Source organism: Trachypithecus francoisi, unplaced genomic scaffold (assembly GCF_009764315.1).
Source record: "Trachypithecus francoisi isolate TF-2019V2 unplaced genomic scaffold, Tfra_2.0 Lachesis_group0, whole genome shotgun sequence".
NCBI classification, from domain to species: Eukaryota; Metazoa; Chordata; class Mammalia; order Primates; family Cercopithecidae; genus Trachypithecus; species Trachypithecus francoisi.
In genome coordinates, this window is record NW_022681453.1 from 123,946,155 (window position 1) to 123,972,974 (window position 26,820).

The following is a 26,820-nucleotide window of genomic DNA, read 5'->3' on the forward strand; positions in this document are numbered from 1 at the left end:
TCTACAAATTCTTAAATGGATCCTTTTGAAATAATATGTTGTTAGTGCCAGAAAATGGCTGGCAGGCAAGGTTTGTTTTTTATTGTTGTTGTTGTTGTTGTTTTTGAGACAGTCTCGCTCTGTCACCCAGGCTGGAGTGCAATGGTGCAATCTCGGCTCACTGTAACCTCCATGTCCCGGGCTCAAGTGATTCTCCTGCCTCCGCCTCCTGAGAAGCTGGAATTACAGGCAGGCACCACCAAGCCTGGCTAATTTTTGTATTTTCAGTGGAGACGGGGTTTCACCATGTTGGTCAGGCTGGTCTCGAACTCTTGACCTCATACTCCACCCACCTTGGCTTCCCAAATTGCTGGGATTACAGGCCTGAGCCACCGTGCCCGGCCAAGGGAAGCAAGTTTTAAAGAATCTTTGAAGTGTGTATTAAACGGTGTACATCAGAATTGACTGTTGTATTTGTCCTGTAAATATGAATATTTTATTGCTCCATTGTTTGTAATAGTACACGGTGAAAAAGTAAATTTACATTATAGGGGCTAAATCTTGGTGTACAATAAAATCTGACCATTAGAAATAAAAACGTTTGGTAATACATACTGTGCTTTATACAACCAGGCACCATTCTCTAAGGGCTTCAGATATACTAACTTTGTAATCCTCATAACCCATCAATGAGATAAATGACTATCATTATCCCCATTAAGGAAACCAGGACAGCAACTCCTTAGGCCAAGCAGCTAGTCTGGATTCATCCCAGGTAGTCAGGCAGAATTCATGCTCTATTAAACCATACAGTATATTCGACATCTACAGTATAGGGAAATACTTAAGTGGAAGGGACAATGGTCCCTGATAATTTCTGTGAAAAAGTGAGTTTCTGAATTCAACGATTACGAGCTCATTTGTATTTTTCTGTTTAAAGTATGTACGGAAAATGTTTAGAAGGACATATGTCAAGTTGTTAACAGTGGATACCACTAAGGACTTGGTTGGGAGTTTGAAAATGAAAATTTATTATTTATACCTTGTATTTAAAATTCTTTAACCAGCATGTGCTCTACAGTAAATATACCACATGCCAGTGACAGCCACCTCCCACATTATCTATGACACAAAACCAAACAAGCATATGAAAAGCAGCACACTTACCTTGTGCTACCATATTGGTCAATGGGTAGGACAACAGGTAGGACAAGGCATGAAAGATTCTAACGCACATTCCAAGTTAACCAACACCATTTAAGAAGCAGAATGAACTTACCGCTAACCGACTCTTGATTTATCAGACTTCATTTACTTCAACAACCAATCTGTCCAACTTCAGTTTATTCCCAACACACTAAAATATTTCAACAAGTTTTATGTCATATTAAACTTAACTGAATTACCTGATGACTCTAGGCCATCCCAAATGGCAGCTCTTCATTGTGCTAGGAGTTTTAGCTATTCCTCCCTCTCTACGGGGAAGCACTGTTCCTCATGGACCCAAGTTGGAAAATCAGATAACTGACCCGGTCCAGCAAGTGTATGTAAATTAAACCAATAAAAGCTTACGGAAAAGGTCTTGTTTCAGCAATGTGTAGATTTTTCAAAATCCCCTATATTGAGTGTGAGAGATCCTGGAAGCTGATCCTGTTTTTAAATTCTGATTTCTGACTATGATGTTCAATGTGACTAGATTTTTTAACCCAACAGTCTATTTGAGGTGCTCCAGCAGTGCTTGTTTTCTCCAAAGTAGCCTGGTCCAGTGGCCATCCAACCTATGCTTTAGAGCTTTCTGGTAGCAGAGCATCTCTTAAGGCAGCTCGTTCTGACATTAGATTAGTATGTTAGAAAGTTTTTTTTAAAAAAAATAGGATTGTGATACTTTTTTTGGTATAGATTCCACCCCACTGGTCTTAGTTCTTAAAATATAAATTGTCTGCCCAATGGATCATACAAATCCAACAACCAAGAAACATTAGTAATTGTCTTCTGTACTTTACTAAACACTTTGTGTTTAATATATTTTTAAATTGTAAAGAAATTACAAGGAACTCCTAAAAAAATTTAATACAAAAATATTACAAGTTAGGACAATTAATCATTGAGATGACATTTAAGAAGCATGCAGAAAAAGTAGCATAGGGTTAACATTTCACTGATGACAAAGCACTTTAGGTACAGTAGAGAAAAGCACCATAAAACTACCATCTATAGTGTCTTTTCCTCCACCGTATTTTTTCAAATGAATATATTGGTAAAACAGTAAACTTTGATCTGATCTGCTATGGATTATACTAGTTAATAAATCTAATCCATTGTAAAGTATAACTGAAATTAAAAATAATCCCTTCTATTACTGTTCGAATTAATTTCAGCTTTCCCTCAAGTTTATAAGGATTCTAATCCTTAGGAATCCAACCCTTTTTGGAAAAGTATACAATGTGGGATATTATTAACAATCTATGCCATGCAATAAAAGATAACCCCTTGAAAATGAAAGCATGTCAGTTCTAACAACTGCAGTGGCTTATTTCTAATAAAACATAAAACTATGCTTGCATTTATTTCTGTTTAAGGAAATAAACAGGAAAAACAGAAGACCTGGAGAGTGTAAGTTCTTTAAAAACAAAAGAGAAAATATGCTCAATGATTCTTTTTTTTTTTTTTTTTTGAGACGGAGTCTTGCTCTGCCGCCCAGGCTGGAGGGCAGTGGCCGGATATCAGCTCACTGCAAGCTCCGCCTCCCGGGTTTACGCCATTCTCCTGCCTCAGCCTCCCGAGTAGCTGGGACGACAGGCGCCCGCCACCTCGCCCGGCTAGTTTTTTGTATTTTTTTTTAGTAGAGACGGGGTTTCACCGTGTTAGCCAGGATGGTCTCGATCTCCTGACCTCGTGATCCACCCGTCTCGGCCTCCCAAAGTGCTGGGATTACAGGCTTGAGCCACCGCGCCCGGCCTCAATGATTCTTTTAAAAAAAAGTCTCTAACTCTAAAGGAGTTGGTATTAATTAAAACTAGAAGGTGTCTAGTTTTTCTTATAAAGTTTGTAATAACAACTAGCTAAGAGAAAAAATGATTCAACTATAATTGGCTTGTTGTGAAGCAAAAAAAGGTCACCGAGGAAGCTGAGCCTCCTGTGCTAATCTTCAACACATCTACACATTGTTTTGTGCTCAACTGTGTGGCTAAGCAAACAAATGTATCTAAGGTCTCTTTTAGTTTATGTGAAATAACGTCTTTTAAATACAACATTGATTTTTCAAAAGAATTAAAAATTACAATCCCTTAGCTGATTAGATGTTCTATTATACTTTAATAAAAATAGTAAATAACCCCTTCATTTAAAAAATCTTATCTCCTGCAAGAAGTAATAAAAATAGTAAAATTTAAAATTTTATTATGGGCTTACTTTAAAGTATATATCTTGGGAAACAATATGTTTATGAAAAACAGTGGTTTGGGTTCTGATGGCAGTTATAATCAGTAATACCAGTATGGGAGAGAATGAACATGTTATAGGTTATGAAGGCTAACTCGGAGCAAAAAGGTTTATTCTACAATAGAACACTAGAGAAGTAAAAGCAACTAAAATGTAAACAAGAAACTGTAAGTAAACAAGAATACCATCCCTCTCTCTTTACTTGACTAGTAAATAGGCTATACAAACTACATAGATATCAAAGGTTTTATATATGTACACAGCCAACATAATATCAAAATATATTTTATTCTGGACCTCTTTCAGATCTGATTCAAATTACAGTTGTCAAAGCAATACAATGCAAAGGGGAACTGCAACAACAACAACAAAAAAAAATGTGCCTAGAAAGGATAAAAGGGTCACTGGGGACAAATCATTGTGATGTGGAACCAAAATACATCGTAAGTGTAATTAACATGGTCCAGGACAGCATAGAACATCTATATCAGTCTTCCTTATACAATAATCATGAAAACTGAACAATGAAGTTCTTTAACATGTACAAAAAACTGTCATGGGCTGGTTTACACTTTTACAACAGTTTTAAAGTTAACTGGATAACTAAAGAAATGATGCAGACATTTTAATCCAGTGCTATAGGTAGGCTCACAGAATTAGACCCAAAGGATTTGTAAAAATAAAAATGGAAACAGTATAGCTACAATGTCAAAGTCAGGAAAGAAGAAAATTTACTTCTGTATTCAAGGATTACAGAGCTACAAAATGCAGTCTGTGTGTTTTTGTTTGCAATGAGATGGATAAGTACATCAGACTAGATACAACATGCAGAATGTTTTCCTGAACTTATCCAGAAATTCCAAAGAAAACATCATGAAACAACTTACTTAAAAACAAAAATATATGCCCTAGTTATTCACCCTGCTTCAACACTGTCAACGTAAAGGCAGAAATAAAGAAAGCTATCAATACCTCAGAACTACTGATATAAGACATCAAATTTCTAAATCAGTGTATTAAAAAAGTGAACACTTCCTCTTTTTCCTCTCTTCTACATTTAACTAGAATCATGTTTCAAAAAAACTGATATTAAATGTGACACTTCAGAGCTACTACTGGAAGGAGTAATTCGTAACTTCCCTACCCTCCTTCCATCCCTGCTGATTCAGGAGAAGGGGGAAAAAAACAAAATAAAACGAAAAACCAACCAGGGTCTCTTGTAGATTTGCTGCTATTCCACAAAATGTTGGCATTTGCTGCCATGCCACAATGTTGGTCCACTGAAATAGGATTTCTGCGGAAACTGTCAACAGTAATTCACCATATGCAAGTACCATCCTTAGCATGCGACAATAATCACAGGTTCTGTAGAAATGTACAATGTGCTTAAGATAATGAAAATTGTAGCACTGCATTTGAGATTTGTTTCTCTACTTATCTAGTAAAACTTGTCATTTTTGCTCACTTAAGTATGATCATTTGTGATTCCTTTAAATAGCAAAAATGCACAGTCCTCTTTAGGCCTCTACTCAATAATAGTTTACATCACTCTTAACAAAATCATTCTACATAAACAGATATTAAATGTGTTTTAATATCTCCTTAAAAATAGTACTCTCTCATTAAATCTAATTTGACAGAAAGGAGTTTAAGGGAAAAAGGAGTGCTTTGTAAGTGAAAAAGTACAAATCTTTGGCCTTTCTCTTGACATTTTCGTATGTCAAAAAGCAAAAAACCTTCATGTAATTCAATCTAGTGATTACTTTTTGCACCATAATTTGTTTTTTACACCACAAAAGGAGGCACTTTCAGTATCTGTAAAAGGTATTTAATCCTAAAACATACTTACCTAGAGAATAATTAAAACAGAATTCAATACACTCTAACATCTATTAGGAAATTAAGAGTTACCACTTCTAAAAGTCATTTGAAAGTCAATGATGTTACCTGGTCAATGGCAGGAAATAGGAATTGGAACAAATATAAGAACTTATGGGATTTCCTACACGGAGGCAAAAAAAAAAAAAAAAGATATTCCTTTATGTTGTTTAAAAGTGGCAGCTGCTCTTTCTTTATTCCATTTTAATCAATGAGTATTCATTCAAGTTTTCCTTTCTATTTTTCCTTATAAGTTTCTTACAGTAGCTTATACAACAACAAATAGCATAGAAAAACTACTGGATTCAATTGATCATCAGGAATAAGTTCTCAGAAAAACACAGGCGGAAAAATAAGCAAGAATCCCAAATACAGAACTTTACAAGCTGTGAAACTTGGTCTCTTGCAATCATGTTACTGCTCAAATTAGAGACAATCTTATTTCTGTCTATTGGAGCAGCATCGTGGCACATCAGCAGGCAATGATGATGTTGAGAACAGCAGCAAAAATAAACAATCGTATGCTCATGAAGAACCCAAGCCTACAAAATGGATATCTTTCAGAAAAGTGTATACTTAAAAGACCCAAGACATCAGGATAATAAAGCTCTGTATTTATAATCTCTTATATGTCCTATTGTGGCTACTATGCTTAAGTAAAATAGCTAAAGGAAAAAAAACAAAACAAAACAAAAAAAACCCAGAAAAGATGACAATATAAAAATGTAGCTGTCTATTTTGGCAGCTATATTGCAGAATTTCTTGACTATCTTTTAATCAGCTGGGAAAAAGTCAATAACTGTATGCAAATGAATAAACTGTCCATTATCAAAATACAAAAGTACTATCAATAATCACCTCTGACTTTCAGATTTAAATTCAGTGCAATTGACAAATGCATCGCTAAAGGAAAATGCAGCTTAAAAGATACTCAAAACATTTGTGTCTATTCCTGGGAGCACATTTTAAAATTATTGCACAGATTTTTTTTATTTTTATTTATTTTTTTAAACAGTAACAGAGGTCAACCACAGATGTGGACCTCCAGCAATAAAAGCAGGAATTCAAGTGCCAGATACTCAGCATATTAGGTTTCCTACGTAAGTCACATGGTAATATGTTCTAAATATCTCTAATGTGATCCAAAACCCTAAAAAGAGCTGGCACAAAACCATCGTGAATGACTGCCTCTCTGGATGTAAATTTTTAAAAATATTATTACAGTATCATAGTCCCCACTAACAACAACTGGGGTACATATAACAATGTATTGTGAAATTAAGTGTATTTATTCTCTTTACCAATAGCAAATGCTACCCTACCTTAGTAAAACGAAGACTTGCTTCAATCAATGCTGTTTTGTAAAAATAGCAAAGCAACAAATGCTGAAAATCAAAGCTGCATTACTTGGGTTAAATCAGTTTCTACCTAAACTTAGAACACAGGTTAAAATTTTAGTACTAAAAGGCCTCAAAATAATTAGTGACAGAAATAGTGTTATTAATTTGCTAAGTTCAACAGTAAGCAATTCCTTAATTAAAATCTTTGAGATATAAATTTGATGACTATTCTCTTCAGAAATGACATACCTGGATTATGTTAATCATGACAAGCCTTATTAGTCACACATATAAACATGGCCTCATGCAATCATTTGTATATGTTACTCTAAGTTGCATGAGCACAAGGTTTAATTTAATATCTATATCTTTAAGAAAATACATGATATTATAAACAGAGTAAAAGACATGATATAGTAGTGATTACTGAAAAAAAAATTAGCAGCTTAAATCGATCTATATTTGAAAAAACGTAGTCACAAGTACCACAAATGCAGAATCAGAGCAGCAGGAAGGTTAGTGCAATTATATTTTCATAAAAAAAAATTCTGAATCACTGCTATGTAAAAACACCTTGAAGCAAGTCTTTTGTTTGAGATTGTTTTTTAAACTAAGGTAGCAAACATTTTGCCATGTAATGGCAGTGTTATATGCCGTTATCTTGCTTTGTATAAAGAAAACAACATGAGAGATTTTTAATACTGGAGGTTGGTTACATTTACATATTTAAGCTTCTACACAGAATGATGGACACTTTGAGAAGCTAATCCTTATCCAGAAACATTTTAATCTCTTAAAAAACAAAGCAAAACAAACAAACAACAAAAAACCCAAAACTACTTTGCTCCTTTTCACAATAGTGCACACTTTTACCATAATTTAGTTATGGCTACAAAACATCAGAAGATTTTTTTTTTAAATGTATCTTCTCTATGGTAATTTAAAAAAAATTGTGCCCTTCTAGTCTTTAATTGGCAGAAATATGTCCCAAAAAAGAAACTATTGCATTTAAGCCACATCACCAAAAAACAAAACAGAAAAAAAAAGAAAAAAAAAAAAAAAAGAAAAACAAAAAAGCAAAACCAACAGAGCATAATACCCTTTTACTGATGTGTCTTACAGATTGACATGACCAAAGTCATAGGTTTTCATTTAATTTCCAATTCCCCCTTCCACAACATGCACCAACTGAATATATGCTCTGGGAGCCATAAAATGTACCAAACATCTACCTCTTCAAAAGAATGCATTAAAATATTTTAAAGAACTTTTTGTTGTTTAAAAGGTGAAAAAAATATAAACAAGAAACTGATTCACTCCCTTACTTCATGCATCCATAATCTAAACCAAAAACGAAATTTTAAAGCAAGAACAAACTACTGCTGCAAGTTTCTGTAAGTCCATTTTCTCTGTACATACAAACTGCTCACTACTGAAGGGAAAAAAGAATATAATCCATGGTGTCTGCTGATTCAAAGGGGAGAAACAAGGCTGTCATTTAGTATCCAAAAACTGGTACATGTATGTTCTGCTTTTATAATGTATATTTTTCTCTCTTCTGTTTTTCATATCCAAAACTTCTAAATGCTATTTTAGGGGCACAGCAGATTAGATTCCAGCACTTGGTGAACAGAATTCACAAGCTGTGACAAAACTCTGTCATCTTCAGGGTGCAATTTTGTGTATATACACTTATGTATATATTTCTTTTAGATTTGGCTGTAGTGGACTGGCCATGGTTCAAGTGGGACTATAGCAGTACATGGGTCAGGGACAGTCATTTTGGCTATGTACACATTCATAGTCGGTCCATGGCTTCCAACTAGTAGCGCTATTTCCGAAGGTCTAATACACAAACCTGTAAGAAATTAGAATAATCAACCAGTGTATTCAGAGTTTTATTGTACATTTTATGTTTAACTTTCCTATAGTACAATTTGAAATGTTTCTTAGTTCCAAGTTTATAAAATTGGTAAAGCATGATAATCATGGAAATGAGCGGTTAACTGACAGAAATTAGATTTAAGCAGGTCAAGAGAACAACCATGAGCTCAAACTATGGGGGAAGAACCATGGCTAGGATTTTCAATACTCTGTTGATTAAAAAGGTAGGAGAAAATGCTCAAAACAACCATTTCCTATCTATTGGACCCTAATGAAAGATATCACGTATTATATTCAGCTACAGCGTCAGTAAATAGCTGCCCTTTTCCCATCTTCTGTTGCTTCTACAACTTTGGAAGCCATATTTGCATTGCTGTAAAGAGTTGGCCAACCTCATCCTGAAAATCTTTCAGTATCACACATTCCTCAACACAGGAACCAACTACCTCTAGTCCTGCCTTCCCTGAGCCAAAAAAACTCTTCTGTGAAGAGGAGAAGGTAGAAATACACATTAAAAATTTCAGTCCTTCTCAGAATGTTACTCTGGTATACCTAATTTCATAAATGAAGGTTCACATTAAAAATGACTGTCCTTTTCTAGATTATAAGGTACTCTTTTGGTAAGGACAGCCTAAATTTGGTTTACTTTATTTAAATCCAACACACATGAGAAGTTTACAGCCTCAGGAAAAAAAAAAAAAAAATCAGTATCATACCTTAAAATTTATTTTGAAAAACAACAACAACAACAACAAAAAACCACTTTGGTATCACTAACAATAAGCTGCATTCTGATGTGAATACCCACCCACACCCTCTTTGGAAACACTTTACTATACTTACTGAACCATCTGATGCACTGGCTCCAACTTTGTCTCCTGCTGCATTCCAGCAAACTTCAAAAATTCCACCTGTTCCCCTATAGCTGTGAACTAGAGCACCTGTCTAAAAGAATGAAAAACAAAATCTTAAAAATCATAATATATATTATAATAAATCCAAATGCTGAAATAAAAATATTACATGGCCTTATTTCTAGCAATCAAAGGAGGGACTTAGCTTCAACTACACAAAATAAGTTCTGAAATTCTAGAAGTGTAATATGATCCCTTTATAAAAAGATTATACCAGCCTGTTCTCAAAAGATTACTCACACACATACTCAGTTTCTCCAGTGTTGATAACCATTCTTGGCTAAGGTATCTGGTCTCTTTGACATAGCCAACAATAGCTAGAAGTAAACATTCAGTCTATCAAATAAGTTTTTGTTGTTGCTAAATGATGCATGAGTCTAGCTAACATGTAAAGAAACAAAATAAATTCAGAATTTCTTTGACAAAACTTCTTAAAGAGGAAGTATAACAAACTAATAAAGATAATTCCAGTGTAAGTCTGTTATTCACTCTATATTTACTGACCAGTTCCTAAGCTAGGGGATTATAAAAAAAGCTAAAATAATGTATGTACGTTCCTTTTTTATATTTTTGGACACAGTCTTGTTCTGTTACCCAGGTTGGATGCAGTTGTACAATCATAGCTCATTGCACCTTCTAACTCCTGGGCTAGAGTGATCCTCCTGCCTCCACCTCCTGAGTAGCTAGGATTACAGGTACATGCCACCATGCCCAGCTGATTTTTAAAAAACTATTTGTAAAGACAAGGTCTGACCATGTTGCCCAGGCTGGTCTTAAACTCTTGGCCTCAAGCAATTCACCCACCCAAGCCTCCCAAAATGTTGGAATTATAAGCATGCGCCACAGTTCCCAGCCAGATATGTATACTATTCTTGAAAGATGTTATAAGTTTAAACAAAAAACACAGGCAGGAATACTAACAATGTCATCATTAATTAAGCTGAATCATAAATGTAACAAAGTTATTTTATTATTCAGCTGCCACTGAAGAATTAAAACTCAGTCCAAAAACACATTCTCCTATGAAACCAGTCAATATAGCAGGACAAAGATCAGAGGTCCTGTTGTGAAAACTGAAAAATGTGCTTCAGGTGTTCTGCCCCGACAAATCAGAAAAGTGACCTCTGCAGCTTTATGGTAACCTGAAGTCAAGCTAGAGGTGGCAGATCTACTTAAAACAACACGGCAACAAATCATGCACCTTGCAAATACCTCCCATTCAGCCTATCCAAGATAACAACTAAGCTGGAAGAATGTTTGAGTTTTCCTCTTCAAATTTAGCCTGGTAACGTGGCACAAATCACAGAATCACAGATGCACTGGTACTGACACATTGCTACCGATTATCAGGCTGGGAAGGCTCAACTGCTTTGTTTACTTAAAATGTCTCATAATTTATGAGATTAAGTTCAAGTATAGTAGGCTTTGAATATCTACGTTAATGAGAAGAGAAAAAAGTAGAACCAACAAAATCTAAAGTTTGCTGAGGTATAAAAAAAATAATATCTATAGTCAACCTACAGACATTCAATCTACAGTCAACTTGGGATTGAAAAAACAAACAACTTTCTTTTAAAAGCACTTACCAATCTCTAAGCTTGAACTGGGCTATAATGAACCAAAACATTATGGTCAACAAGGCAGAGCTAAGACATTTAAAAAGGCCAATGGCTTGGATCGTCGGCATCTACCTCAAATTTGTATGTATGCTGGCACAAGACTTCCACAATTTACTCATCAAATGCTTAGGCAATTCATGAGGCAAGAAAGGGGAAAACAAGAAACCTAGATGTATATATAACAATAGGATAATAACTTTCTCCTGCACTGAAAATCCACTATTTTACTATTTTCAAAGTTTGAAAAAGTAAGACTTTTGGTACACAATAGTGAAAACAAAATAGTATCAACAGTTGGTCAAATGCCCTTAAATGTCTTGTTGTATGTTCCATTAGCACTCTACAGTTCTATGCCCAAATTTCATTAAAATTGATTTTGTCACAACGGACTAAATGAGTTCACTGAAAATGTTCTAAATGTGAGCAAAAACTAGTATATAAAAGGAATATATTTTTTAAAAGAGGTCATTCACAGTAACATAAAAACCATAAGGCACCTCAAAACACATTAGGAAAAAAAGATTCTCAGAGAAATTATAAACCTTCACCGAAGGAATAAAAGACAAATAAATGGAGGTATAACATATTTATAGGTGATAAAACTCAGTAACAATTTTCCCTAATTTCACCTATAAATTCAAGGCACTCATAAACAAAACCCAAAATTGTATGCTGTTTTGGAAATATGGATGACTAAAGTGGCAAGAACAGAAAAACCATTTTGAAGAACAATAACAAGAGGGATTTATAAAGTTAGAATTGTTAAAACTATGCTATTGATTCAGATAAGGCAAATATACAAATGGAATAACAAAGAAGGTATAAACAAATCGCATATACATGAACTGGGTGTATGAAATAAGTGGCATTATGAAAACAGAAAGGGGACAATCAATGGTGCTCACCTGACTGCCCAAACAGAAATATCTGTACCTCACATCATATATAAAAATCAGTTCCAAAGGGGCTAAAAACATATATATAAAGGAATAAAACTTAGATACTTCATGAAAAAATATCAGACCTCAGTGATATCTCTAAGGAAAAATGAATTAAGCTATTAAAAAAAAAAAAGCTATCAAAAAAGAAAGATCCAGCCAGGCACAGGGCATATGCCTGTAGACCCAGTAGACACAAGATGCTGAGGTGAAAGATCTCTTGAGCTCAGGAGTCCAGTCTGGGTAACACAGCAAGACCCCATCTCTAAAAATAATTAATTTTAAAAAGATAAAGATAAAAAGCATCTAAACATTAACATTAAAAACTTCCACATGATCTGCGCATGGTGCCTCATGCCTGTAATCCCAGGATTACTTTGGAAGGTCAAGGCAGGTGGCTTCCTTGAGCCTAGGGGGTTGAGGCCAGACTAGGCAACATGGCGAAATCCAGTCTCTACAAAAAAAAATACAAAAATTAGCTGGGTGTGGTGGCATGCACCTGTGATCCCAGCTACTTGAAAGGCTGGGGTGGGAGGATTACCTGAGCCCATGAAGGTCAAGGCTGCAGTGAGCCTTGATCTGCCACTGCATTCCAGCCTAGGTGACAGAGTGAGACCCTATCTCAAGAGAAAACAAAACAACAACCAAAAAACCCCACAAACCATGTACATGATAAACACTCCACATGAAGAAAATGAAAGAAGGTGGTACTGGGAGATCACTGGAATCCATATGACCAGGCAGGATTAGTACCCAGAATGCATAATGAACACTAATCAGTAGAGAATATAAAAAAATTGAAAAACGGTGGTGGTGGTGAATTAAAATGCTGAAGTCCAACTGTATAATAACTATTTGAAAAGATATTTAAACTCATTGATAATCAAGAAAATGCAATTTAAAAAAAAACAATGCTTCATATCCATGTAACTGGAAAAATGTTTACCAGTCTGATAACCTAAGGATAAAGGAAAATGGGAAATCCTAAATATTGTGATTAGAAGTGTAAATGGGTGCATGCACATTGAAGAGCAGTTTGGCACAAGCACATAAATATACCCTATGGGCCATGATTTCCACTTACAGGATATGCCATGCACAGGGGTGTGTGTGTGTGTGTGTGTGTGTACATATATATAAAAGCATTCTCATAAAAGAAACTTTCATTCATGTGCACAAGGAAACGTGTAAGGATGTTCCAGCAATGTTGTATATTTTTAAATCCCCCATGGAAATTAAATTTGAAAATTAATATATTCATATTATGAATATATTAATGAATATATTAATGTATTCATTGTATATATCATATACAATGAATACATTAATATATTCATATAACACTCTGGAATTGTCTAAATAAATCATCATTCTAGAGATATAAGTATTAATGTGATAGTTCAAAAAAGTGGTAAAAACACTAGCTTGAAAAGATACACAATAGAAAATTCACAACAGCATGATTAATTACAATTTTACCACAGAAAATAGTAGTATATATCATTTATCATGGGAATGACAGGCACTCTCTTCAGGATTGCTATAGCCTCTAGGAAGGAAGAGGAAAATGGAAGTGAACACTTTATCTGTATCTACAACATTTTATCAGGTAAAAATAGGAAGGAAGAGATTTACAACAGTGTGGCAACATGTTCTTATCAATTAAATCTGAGCAGTAGGTATATGAGTGTTATAGTATTTTCTGTTTGAAATGTATAATTATTAAAAGTGAAAATGAACAAATACTAACTTGAATACATGTCGAAATTATATTATTTAGATTTAGATTCACTTTCACCAGCTCTGTAACTGTTGTTCAGTTTAAAAAGTTTAGTTGGGTGAGGCCGGGTGCAGTGGCTCATGCCTGTAATCCCAGCACACTGGGAGGACGAGGCAGGTGGATCACCTGAGGTCAGGAGTTCAGGACCAGTCTGGCCAACATGGTGAAACCCTATCTCTACTAAAAATACCAAAACTAGCTGGGTGTGGTGGCAGACGCCTATAATCCCAGCTACTCATGGGGCTGAGGCAGGAGAATCGCTGGAACCCGGGAGGCGGAGGTTGCAGTGAGCCGAGATCGCGCCATCGCACTCCAGCCTGGGGGACAAGAGCGAGTCTTCATATTTAAAAAAAAAAAAAAGTTAGTTGGGTGCATGATTAATGTCTTCCCACAAACACAAAGTTAAACTAGAATTTAGGAAAGAGTTTTTAAAGCATATATATCATAGTTACAGAATATATCCAACACAGGCACATATTCATGAAGACAGAAAATATGGGAGTAGAGGTAAGGAAGTAATAATAAAAATTAAAGCAAAACATTTTTACTTAATTACTTTTAATATTTTTTTTGAGACAGGGTCTCACTCTGTTGCCCAGGCTGGAGTGTAGTGGTGTGATCTTGGCCCACTGCGACCTCCACCTCTGGGTTCAAGCGATTCTCCTGCCTCAGCCTCCCGAGTACCTGAGACTACTGTGTCATCACGCCTGGCTAATTTTTGTGGTTTTAGGAGAGATGGGGTTTCACGATGTTGACCAGCTGGTCTTGAACTCCTGACCTCAAGAGAACTGCCCACCTTGGCCTCCCATAGTGCTGGATTACAGGCGTGAGCCACCATATGCAGCCTAAAATTTTATTAGAAGCCCCAGCACGGTGGCTCATGCCTGTAATCCCAGCACTTTGGGAAGCTGAGGTGGGAGGATCCCTTGGGCCCAGGAGTTCGAGGCCAGCCCAGGCAACATAGAAAGATCCCGTCTCTATTTAAAGAAAAACAAAAATAAATATTTAAAAATTGTATTGAAATGTAACATAAGATTCAGGCTTAATAATCATTTGTTCAACTAGCAAAAATCTGCATTACAAAGGGTTTAGTGTTTTAGTCCATAAAGTCCTGCTAGAAATCAAAGACAATGAATAACTCAGTTGAAAAGAATGGAAAAAAACATGGTCAGTCACAGAAAAATTAACAAGTATGCTTAAATATATAAAAAAAATTCCTAATGTCATTCATAAGAAAATGCAAATTTAAAACTATGCTGAAATACCATTTATCACCAAAGGATTGAACTGTGAGGTGAAATATTATTTTATATTGTCAGTGGTAGTGTAAAATGAAAAAAGCACAATGCTTTTATTCATAAAAAGAAGTTAGGAAAAAATAAAAACTAAGAAAAATTGTTACCAGCAGGAGAGGAAGACAGAAATGGGAACAAAGTTTCTCAGTGTATACCTTTACATAAGGTTTGAGGTTTATTCTGAACTGTATGAATGTATAAAATAATTTCAAAATCTTCAAAATAAGTTATGAAAATTAATCTGTGAGATGAACTATGGGAGAGGACACCTACACAAAAAGAAATACACCATAACAACTTATTACGTGTGCACCACATCCAACAAAGATCTGATAACTGAAAGGAAGGATGAGTCCAATGACTATTTAAAAAGTACAGTACATAGAGCATAAAAACTAAAACACTGAGAAGATTTAAAAAATTGGAAGCAACAGGCTGTTTTCTCCACTTTTAAGAATCTCTGAAACACTATACATACTACCTGAAAAGGTAACGTAGCTGTAAGTTTCTTTCTTATAAATTATTGCATTCAGCCACAAAATCTGGTCCTTTGATGTTTACTGCTCATATATAGCTCCTTCAGAGACAACTATTTTGAAAAACAAAATCTGTCATTTATGTAAATAAATACATCCTAAACATTCACATTTGATATCTACAAAACTGTTGGAAAAAAACAAAAGAATACAATAATAAAACGAATGATCTAAATCCATTTCAAAATTCCAGTCTCCATAAAGACATAACTTCAATTGGTTTCTATCTTATTCTAAAACCAAGAATTCAATTAATGCCACAAGAGGAATGACAAGCAAATGGTGGGGGAGAGTGTATAGGCAAACGCTTCTACCTAAATTTAAGAGTACCTGACCATTTAAATAATGGAGACATACCTGTGTGTTCCAGATGTGTACACATTTGTCAAAAGAACCACTTGCCAGATACCTGCCATCAGGACTGAAAGCTACACTGTACACAGGCTCTTGGTGTTTTGTCAAGGTATGGATGCAGATCCCTCGGTCTACATCCCACAACCTAACAGTAGAATCAAAGGATGCACTGAAAAGGGAGGGAAAGAAAGTTAATTTATAAGTAAGGAAATACTCCTCCAGCCTTGCTCCCACCCCAACCTCCCATATTCAGCCACATCTAAAATAGCCAAAATTCTTTATGAGAAGCAGACCGACTGGACTGTTAGGAAGAATATTCTGTGAGCTTCAAATCAGTGACAAGAAAATAATAAATAAATGAAATTCAGAAAGAAGAGCAAGTGTTCTAGAAATTAAAAGCTAAATAAGCAAAAAAAAAAACCAAAAAACCAAAAAACACCCTTAAAGGAATGTCCCAAGTTCAGGAGTAGAAAACATAAATGTGGGCCGGGCGCGGTGGCTCAAGCCTGTAATCCCAGCACTTTGGGAGGCCGAGACGGGCGGATCACGAGGTCAGGAGATCGAGACCATCCTGGCTAACACGGTGAAACCCCGCCTCTACTAAAAAATACAAAAAACTAGCCGGGCGAGGTGGCGGGCGCCTGTAGTCCCAGCTACTCGGGAGGCTGAGGCAGGAGAATGGCGTAAACCTGGGAGGCGGAGCTTGCAGTGAGCTGAGATCCGGCCACTGCACTCCAGCCCCGGCGACAGAGTGAGACTCCGTCTCAAAAAAAGAAAAAAAAAAAAAAAAAAGAAAACATAAATGTGCTCATTTACTATACTCCTTTTCTCTCTAAATAATCCCTGTTTCGCATGGTATTGAACACTGAAGTGACCACATTTTTCCGTTTGTCTTTTTTCTAAAGATACTAAAGACATTTTATTTTGCTATGCCTCAATTGCTTGGATTTTCATCAATATTTGCTATCAGTCAATATTCGATTATTTCAATATAAAATATCATTATAACTTGAAATAATAATAAAACCCAGTGTTTAAAGATTCCCCTTAAGGAACCAACGTAAGTGCCCATCAGCTAACAAGTGGATAAAGAAAATGTGGTATACCTACACCACAGAATACTACTTAGCCATAAAAAGGAATGAAATACTGTCTTTTGCAGCAACTTGGATAGAGCTAGAGGCCATCATTCTAAGTGAAATAACTTGGGAATGGAAAATCAAATATCATGTTCTGACTTATACGTGGGAGCTAAGCTATGAGGACACAAAGGTATAAGAATGATATAATGAACTTTGTGGACTGGAGGTAGGGGTAGGGAGATTGAGAGAGAGGTGAGGGATAAAAGACTACACACTGGGTACACTATACTCCTTGCAAAACCAGTGCACTAAAATCTCAGAAATCACCACTAAAGAATTTATTCTTGTAGCCCAAAACCACCTGTACACCAAAAACTACTGCAATTAGGGAGAAAAAAAAAAGTTTCCATTTGATGAAACCTTCCCTAAAGTTCTGTCATATTTATTAGAAGTTGTATTTGTAGAAAACTCATAAAAGGAAGAATAAAACAGAAGTATCACCTTGCTAACATAAGGTTGGCGTTTGGATTATTAGTTCCTGGTCCTGTTGGACTCCATTTGATAGTATAAATTTCTTTATTATGTGCTTGCAAATCATGGACACAATTGTCTTGTTTCATACTCCATATCTAAACAAAAAAGAAAAATGTATATAATTATTTTTCCATACAATTAGTACATTTAAAATATTATCTTGACACTTAAATTATTATATGGACAGTCTAATATATGAGTGCTATAAACAGAATGATGATAGAAAAGAATATTTACAAAGAAACTGAAATGCAATCGAATATATTTAATATTTGCATATCTGTTAAACAAAAAAAAGTTAGCTTTAAGCCCTTTAAAAATATTCACTATTATGAAGTTTGAAGACTGAATTAACTATAGTCGTTCTGAGATTACTTTGGATAAGGTAACAATCCTAAAATGCTGAAGGTCCAGTTTTTACACTGTCCTTTAAGTAAAAGATCTACATCATAAACTGCTCTTAGAATTCTAGAATCAGGAAAATTTCACAATGGAGAACTGAAAATAAATAACCAACTTACAAATAATGATGACTCACAGAGAACCATAAAAAGTAACATAGGAAATCAAGTTCAAACGAAAAGATGGAAAGTAGGAAGAAAAAGTAGACAAAAGTAGTCAAAGTAGAGAATAAGCCTTTCCTGAGATGAAAATATGCCTATGTATATAGATTTCAAGTGTCTATTATTTTTGAGCAAAAATTAATAGAAATCAACACGAAGAGTATTTCTGGAAAAAAAATCACTCAATAAAGACATGGTAGGTCCTACAGTATCTCCTTAACACAAACACATACAACACCCCAAACCCAAGGGCCAACCAAGAAAAAAATTAGCTCAACTTTACATTTCCGTGACACGACCATTACAAGATAATGAAGCATCACAGTGTTTTTGGTGCCCTATGTATTTACGACCCCAAGTAAAGTAAATCTGAACGACATGTTTTCAGAACTGATTTCATTCGATCTAATTGATGGAATTTGATACTGTAGCCACTCTCAACTCTTACCTCCCTTGAAATAATTTTCTCTACGTACTTTTTTTCCACTTTTGTCATTCCTTCTCAGTTTCCTTTGGAAAGCTCATTCCTCTTGATTTGGTGATTGTTAGAGTTTCTGAAGACTTACTCTTTTAGCTCCCCTCTTTTCTCACTCTGCACTACCCACACAGTTTTGTCCCTATCCCAATTTTTTTTTTTTTTTGAGATCAAGTCTCACTCTGTCGCCCAGAACTATCTTGGCTGGCTGCAACCTCCGTCCCCCAGGTTCACGTGATTCTTCCGCCTCAGTCTCCCAAGTAACTGGGATTACAGGCGCCTGCCACCATGCTTGGCTAAATTTGGTATTTTCGCAGAGATGGCGTTTCACCATGTTGACCAACCTGGTCTTGAACTCCTGACCTCAAGTGAACCATCCACCACCTCGGCCTCCCAAAGTGCTTTAATTACAGGTATGAGCTGTGGCAACATGCCTCTCATGGGGGTACCAGCTGCTGGGGTCCCCGCAGACCCTGACCCAGCGATGGATGAATGAAGTACACTAACACATAGATACTCTGTTTTGCCAGTCCAGCTGAGGGTGTCCCAGCCACTTATAGACTCCCTGGAGAGTTCTGTGAACAGTTGCAACCATGGCCCTGATCAGCTAATGAGACTCGCATTTATTCAGTAAGATTAATTCAGGCCGGGCGCGGTGCCTCAAGCCTGTAATCCCAGCACTTTGGGAGGCCAAGACGGGCGGATCACAAGGTCAGGAGATTGAGACCATCCTGGTGAACACAGTGAAACCCCGTCCCTACTAAAAATACAAAAAACTAGCCGGGCAAGGTGACGGGCGCCTGTAGTCCCAGCTACTCGGGAGGCTGAGGCAGGAGAATGGCAGGAACCCGGGAGGCGGAGCTTGCAGTGAGCTGAGATCCGGCCACTGCACTCCAGCCTGGGCGACAGAGCAAGACGACTCCGCCTCAAAAAAAAAAAAGATTAATTCACACAGGCTTGAGTCAACACCATTGGAGGGTAACTGACACGGGACTTCCCAAGTAAAAAGCACTTAAGCACCCATGGCACATCAAAGCTTAGTCTTAATATTATATAAGTAAACAAGCTAGCTAGGTAAACTACTCTGCCTTTCTTTATTACTACTTTAATTTGTTTAACTCAGGGTAAAGGAACCAGGCCGCATTCAGCCAGATCGATTACTGAAGTTACTTCTCGGCCTTCCAAGAAGATTTGTGTCTATTTCTATAACTGTCTCTAATATTTTTCCCACCAGACTGATTGAACCCCAACAGTGAGCCACCAGGCCCGGCCATGCCCAAGGATTTTAACGACCACCTATCTGCTAAGAATTCCCAGTTTTTAATCTTGAGCTTACAGTTCTCCAAGCATCAGTCCCACCTATCTCCTCCACTCACATGACTCAACGTCACCTCATTCCATCTGGCATTCCCTCTTCTCAGAAAACAGCCCATTACACATTATCCATCCATCCTAGTTTTTGCTTTAAAATCCTTCGTGACCTTTAAACATTCTTAGGATGAAGAAAAACTCTGACAATTTCTAGGTTTAACTTCTCTCCACCTTCAACTCAATATGTGGCACAAGGCCCTCTGGACATTACCTTTCTGTCATTTCCTCATATGTGTCACACACAATTTCAGAAGAAATTTTCTCATGCTGTAAGCATTAATGCATGTACATAAAAGGAAAAGCCAAAGATGAAAGCATTAAGAAAAGTATTACTATTAGCAATTTTGTAAGGGAGCCCAGACTTAAAAATTGTCTAACTAAAAACATAGCAGATACTTAAGGGAGAAAACCTCACAAGTTTCCCAAGGTTAAATTTAATCTGTTCATAGTAGCAGGAAAAGCAGTGTTCCCTCAAGATTTTCATATCTGTAAGTGTCATCACATCTGCAGTCCCTGGTACTGCAAAGTCAAGGATAAAACTGTTTTCAGTAGAGGGTTACCTGTTGCTGGAGAGGGCTTAAAGCTTCATTTATTTTGGAAATAAGTATTAGGTTGTTCTTTACCTCAAAATGCTTTTTTCCCCAACTGAGGAATCTGGTGTGCTTAGATCTGTTTAGGTGCAAGATAGCAGTTTTGCTTTTAGCCATACAACAAGAAAAACAGAGATCCATGTTGAGATGTGGATGCTGGTATGTCAACTAAGCTCCCTCACTGAGAGATTCTCTGCTATATATCAGTTTTCCAGCAATGGTAATATATATTCATACCACAGCGAAATCAAATTAATACAATGCAAAGAAGTTCAATCAAATCCACGAATGCTACAAAGATCTTGAGTACTTATTAGTCAAATCTTCACATATGCAAATAAATTTAATTGCAAATAACCTCTAATTGCATCAACATATGACTTTCTAATGGTGAAGACAATTTATAGCACGACCTTTCTTACTATTGGTGATGGCTAATTTTATATGTCTTCTTGACTGAGTCACAGGGTACAGGTATTTGGTAAAACATTATTTCCGGCTGTGTCTGAGGGTGTTTCCAGTTGAGACAAGCTAACTTAGCTGACTGAGAAAAGCAGACTGCCGCCCTCCCCAATGTAGGGGTGGGGGTGTTGGGGGGGGTGGGGCGGCATCACTCAGTCCAGTGAGGCTCTAAACAGAACAAAAATGCCAAGGAAGCGAGAATTCTCTGCCTCAGCCTGACTGTTGAGTTGGTATACTGGTCTTCTGCTCTTGGACTGGGACTTACACCATTGGCACTCCTTCTCTGGCTATGGAACCATACCTCCATCTTTCATGGTCTCCAGCTTATAGACAGCAGACTGTGGGACTTCTCAGCCTCCATAATCATGTGAGTCAATTTCTCACAGTGAATCTCTCATCCATCCACCTACCCACCTATCCACCCACCCACCCACCCATCCATCCATCCATCCATCCATCCATCCATCCATCTTCTTATTGGTTCTGTCTCTCTGGAGAACCCTAACTAATAGGGTATCATAAAAGTCCCATTGTATCATAAGCCATCATTTTAATACAATTTGCTACATTCAAATAGTTTTATGTATTTCAGAAAAGGAAGTATTAAATTTAAAAAACAATGGTTAGCCATTTAAAATGTTGGAGTTTTCATCCAGACATAAACATTCACTGTAAGAGACATTCTAAAAGATCTTAAAACAGTCAGAGCAACCATACTGTGTGACACCCCATCCCATTTCTCCCTACTAAGCAAATTACCTTTAAAGTCATGTCATCAGAACAGGAGGCCAGGAGATTGCCAGTTGGGTCCCATTTGATAGCATTTACTTCATTCTAAAAATAACAGCAAATATTCACATTTTCATTGTATAGACTGGGTAGCTATTTGAATATTAAACATACATACTTTAAAACTATTCTGAAACATTACTTGTTAACCACGACCACTTTAACGTAGAAAAAAAGGTTTCTTACCGTATGTCCTTGGAATGTTTTAATAGGTCTGTCTTGTCCTAATTTACAGACATGAATGCACATATCTGTACTACAAGAAGCAAAGGTGTTGTTGCTCTGCCAATCAACATCCAATGCTGGTGCTGCAAAAGAACAAATGTAAGTTTTGCATTTATTCCACATGTACTAAAATCCAAGAGTTTTAGTTTTGAACCACTGTTGACTAATAATTTACACTAATAGGCACTTAAACATTTTACTTTATACTTTTTAAGATATTAAGAAAAAATTAAAGGTATCTATATATAACAATATTAACAAATTTCAATCTAGTTATTTCTAGGTGAGGCAGATCCTAAAAGAGAGTACACTGGCCTAGTAACTGGGAGATGAAGGTCCCTGAGAGCTGGCTCCGTAAATTACTAGCACTGGGTCTTGGGTTCTCTTTTATAAAATGATAAAATTAAACATGATATCATGCTTTTCATTTCTAAAATCTGTGTGTGTTCAATGGACAAGAAGCCTCGGTTGTGTCACTGACTAATTAGTGGACACAAGCAAGTCACTTAACCTCTCATGATATATCCTCATCTAGAGTGAGAATTAACACACAAGTTGAGCACCCCAATCTGAATATTCAAAATCCACAATGCTCCAAAATCTGCACCTTTTTTGAATGCTAGTATGATGCCACAAGTGGAAAATTCCACACATTAAATGCTTAATACAAACTTTACTTCATGCACAGAACTAGTGAAAATACTATATAATGATACCATCTGGCTATAAGGTGTATGTAAAACATACATTAATTTCATATTCAGACTTGGGTCCCATCCCCAAGATATTGCCTTATGTATATGCAAATATTCCAAAATCAGAAAAATAAATAAATAAAAAGTGCAACACAATCATGGTCCCAAACACTTAGATAAGGGATACTAAACTTGTACTATCTTTATCTTTAGTACACATGGTGAAGACCAGGTGAGGTAATGTATGTGGAAGTACTTTGTAAATTACAAGAGTTAGACAAATGTTATACTGAATATGTATCATTCCCATTATTATCTACTCAACTAACAAATGGAATACGGCATACGATTTCTAAATAATTTTCTTCTAAGCAACTTTTGTCAAACACCTCTTAAAAGCAAATGCCCCTTAAAATCAATGAATTTAAAACCTCCGAAGCCCCAAAGCAGGCTCGCATTTAATACTTTGCCTGAGTTTAGCTCTGAAATTATTGAACATCCTTTTCCCCTGCTGCAAGGTGCAAAGGATCTCCGTAATTAGCAACACAGATTACGGTAATGATAGTGAGTAACTGGGTTAAGCGAGTAACTGGGTTAAGCAACAGAAGCATATCAAAGACACTGCATTTAAAGCAGGGGTTGACAAACTATGGCACATGAGCCAAGAATGGCTTTTATATTGCAAGGGTGGAGGAGGGGATCAAAGGAAGACATACAAATGTGAAGTAAGATTTAAAGTTCAGTGTCCATAAATAAGAGTTTTATTGAAACCCAGACAAATGCATTAAGTTGTATATTATCTATGGCTGCTTTTTCACTACAAGGGCAGAGCTGACTAGTGGCAACAGAGATCTTATGGCCTGCAATGTCTAAAATACTTTCAAGTCCTTTAGTGAAAGTTTGTCAACCCTAATTTAAAGAAAAAACTTAAAGGAGAAAAACAGGAGGGTTAAAGTTGAGCTGTGTGGCCAGGTGTGACTCAGCACTTTGGGAGTGAAGGCAGGAGAATCACCTGAGCCCAGGTGTTTGAGACCAGCCTGGGCAAGAGAGTGGGACCTCATTTCTAAAAAATAAAATAAAATAAAAAATCAACCAGGTGTAGTGGTCCATGCCTACAGTCCCAGCTATTGGAAGGCTGAGGCAGGAGGACTGCTTGACCTGGGGAGATCGAGGCTGCAGTGAGCCAGGACTGCACCACTGCACTCCAGCATGGGTAACAGAGTAAGACTTTGTCTCAAAAAACAAAAACAAAAAGTTTAGCTATGTATACTAATTAGTAGAAATACAAAGCATTTAATAAAGGAGATTAGAGATGTCTGTGGAAAGGGAAAACAAAGCCACAAACTCCCTCATTGCGTATATCCAAGTATAACAGTAACTGGCTATGTTAAAAATGAAACATAAACAGGTGCTTCAGCAGTTAAACTTATAAGTCAAGAGATATGTCATGCATAAGAACTTGTAACTATGGATAGGAGAAGTAAAAAGAATGCAAAAAGAAGATTTAAAGCATTTAGAACTCAGAAAGGAAATTTTAATCAGAACTATACTGAGACTTTTTTTAAAAAAAGACAAAGGATAACAGGAAAGAGAAACTGATTTCATTGCCTGGCAAAACACAAATCAGGTAAGCCCCAAATCTAAAAGTACTATGTACTAAAGAACAAAGAAGCTAATTGTAGTAATATGACCAGACATTAAAATAGTTTTGGGTATATTTCTACAATGAAAAACTAGGTATCAGGACACCACTTGGATTGAGTTAAGCTCATTAAGGAAATAGATTGGAAAGAAAATATTTAATGGGAACTTACTATGGAGGGTATATGAAATTTTGAATAACTATATTTAAAACATTTAATCCTCCCTCACTCAACTTTTTAACAAACACAGTGCCATATAAAATTATTAACATAAATTCACCTTTTATACAAAATTTCAAATTATGAGAATTCCCAACAAAGTAAACACAGTCAAAAACCACACTTCAGAGCTGTCAGGCTGAGTAAGTCGTAAGCTGTACTTTTATACTAGTCATGAAGCAGCACCGCTTTAGCTGGTGTTTGGTTTTCCTGCCCATAAGCCTTTTTGCCTGTGCTTTAGCAGTGCTTCACTGCTAAAGGCTGCCAGGGACAAACTTCACAGAACTGCCTTGCTCTGCTGCTGCGCCCTCCCTAGAAGACGGGTATCCAAGCTGGTGTTGTGTACGTTTTGGGGAAGGAGGGAGGGAGGGGAGATCTAAAGACCTAGCATCCTTGGTTCAGTGTAAGAAAAACTGTGAGGTGCAAGCTCCCCTCTGCACCAGGCTGAGACTGGGCCTTTCTTCACCAGCGATCACTTCCTTCCTTGGCTTCTTCCCACTCCCCCATCCTGCTTCCCATATTTCTTCACTTATTTCTCCTAAGAGGTTTTCCGCAATAAGTCATGTCACTCAAATGTTTGGCACAGGGCCTGCCTTTTGGGAGAACCCAACCTAAATCAACTAGCAAATAAAAATATGTGCCAACTTTATCAGCATGATGTGTGAACTCTGCCTCTGTTTGTGTGTATCACCATTTCTGACAGCAATGTGGATGACTGTCCTGTTCATTTGGCAGTCAACTCTCATTCGTTCCTTTCTGTACTCCGCCCTGCTAGGATGAGAAACCCAGGAGGGCTATTGTAAGTTATTTCCCAGGTTCCTGTGCCTAGTGGTTTCCAGGTGGGTTCATACAATGTAAAACATTGTCAGGAATTCAAAGTGAGGAGTCCAAAGTCAGGAGTAGTAAGACGACAGGGATGATTGCCATCATTTCAGACTGGGTGTTGAACATTGCCAGGCAGCGTATCCTCTACACCCCAGTCCCTACGGGGCAATCACGTCCTGCCTTCTCCTCTAGAGTCTTAGACTTCCTTCAATTAGTCTCTGGGTTACCTCCTATTCCTTAGTTTTTCCACTCTTCCCAACACCTATGCAACTATTTCTTTGTATTAAATTCCCTTTCTTGGAGTGTCTGTCTGGTTTACATTCCATTTTCCTCCATGGAAGCTAATTCAGTAACTACTGTGCACTTTCATTTTAACATTAAATATTATTACTTAAAATACAATTCTAAAAATTTTAATGTTTCTTTGGTAAATAATCTTTCTATTGTTAACAAGTGCAAAAAATGAGGAAGGGAACGAAGCCTGAAAAATCTAATTGATTTAGAAGACAGTTAAAGATGCACTAAAATGTTATTAAGAAGGCCATATATCTGTCAGGATGTTCCAGAGGTGTTAATTTTATACAGGGCAGCCTGCAAAATGTTAGAGAGGAGGCTAACATAAACAAAAAGCAGCATTAAAACAAATAAGCTATTAGGTTCATAAAAATAAAACAAAAAAACCAAACTACATAACCAAATCAAGATTGTTGAGATGTAGGAAATGTTGCAATGTAAGTTGTGTGATTAATACTTCTGTGATATGCCTGCCTCATAAAATAACAGTGCTTACAGATTGATATAATCAAAGAACACATACCTCCTTATTTTATAGTTATTCCTAAAATGAGTCTTGATAGTACAAGCTTTTTAGAAAGAAAGTTCTAACATTTAAAAAAAAAATTTTATGTACCTGACAAATGAGACAGGTAACACCAGTCTCATTTTACACGTAAGAGGCTAAGAAAACTTAATTTTCCCAATTATACAATTTTTTAAAATCTTGGAGCTAAAGTTAAAATTTTTGTCTGCTCCACCCCTGTTCTGATTTACTTTCATTAACCCATGTAGCCTCCGTAATTTTAAAAGAGAAGGACCAAACCTCTGAGCAAAGAAGGATGCATTTATTACTGACTTCATTTTTAAAAAGCCTTATTGACATATAATTCACATACCAATTCACCTGTTTAAAGTATACAATTCAATGGATTTTAGTATATTATTAATTCATAAAATCTGTAGTCAAATATAAAACTTTCTACCTTAATTTTGATTTCTTCTTTGCCCCATGAGTTATTTAAAAGTGTGGGTTCCTGGGTATTTGTGCTCTTCCAGAGATGTTTCTAATACTGATTTCTAATTTAATTCCATTGTTGTTATAAATGTCATTTA

General features: G+C 36.4%; 1 protein-coding gene across 6 annotated transcripts in view; it reads right to left on the bottom strand.

The window, feature by feature from the left end:
* Positions 1-3,689: 3,689 nt before the first annotated feature.
* The window catches only part of TBL1XR1 (TBL1X receptor 1), a 184,114-nt gene continuing 160,983 nt past the window's right edge, over positions 3,690-26,820 (bottom strand). For all 6 annotated transcript variants that reach the window (XM_033211741.1, XM_033211742.1, XM_033211744.1 and 3 more), the window contains 6 exons: positions 22,011-22,132; positions 21,795-21,869; positions 17,542-17,669; positions 15,962-16,127; positions 9,366-9,467; positions 3,690-8,496 (listed from right to left, as the gene is read on the bottom strand). In XM_033211741.1, coding sequence (XP_033067632.1) covers positions 8,470-8,496; positions 9,366-9,467; positions 15,962-16,127; positions 17,542-17,669; positions 21,795-21,869; positions 22,011-22,132 — 620 coding nt within the window. In that variant the 3' untranslated portion in view covers positions 3,690-8,469. The remainder of the gene's footprint in view (positions 8,497-9,365; positions 9,468-15,961; positions 16,128-17,541; positions 17,670-21,794; positions 21,870-22,010; positions 22,133-26,820) is intronic.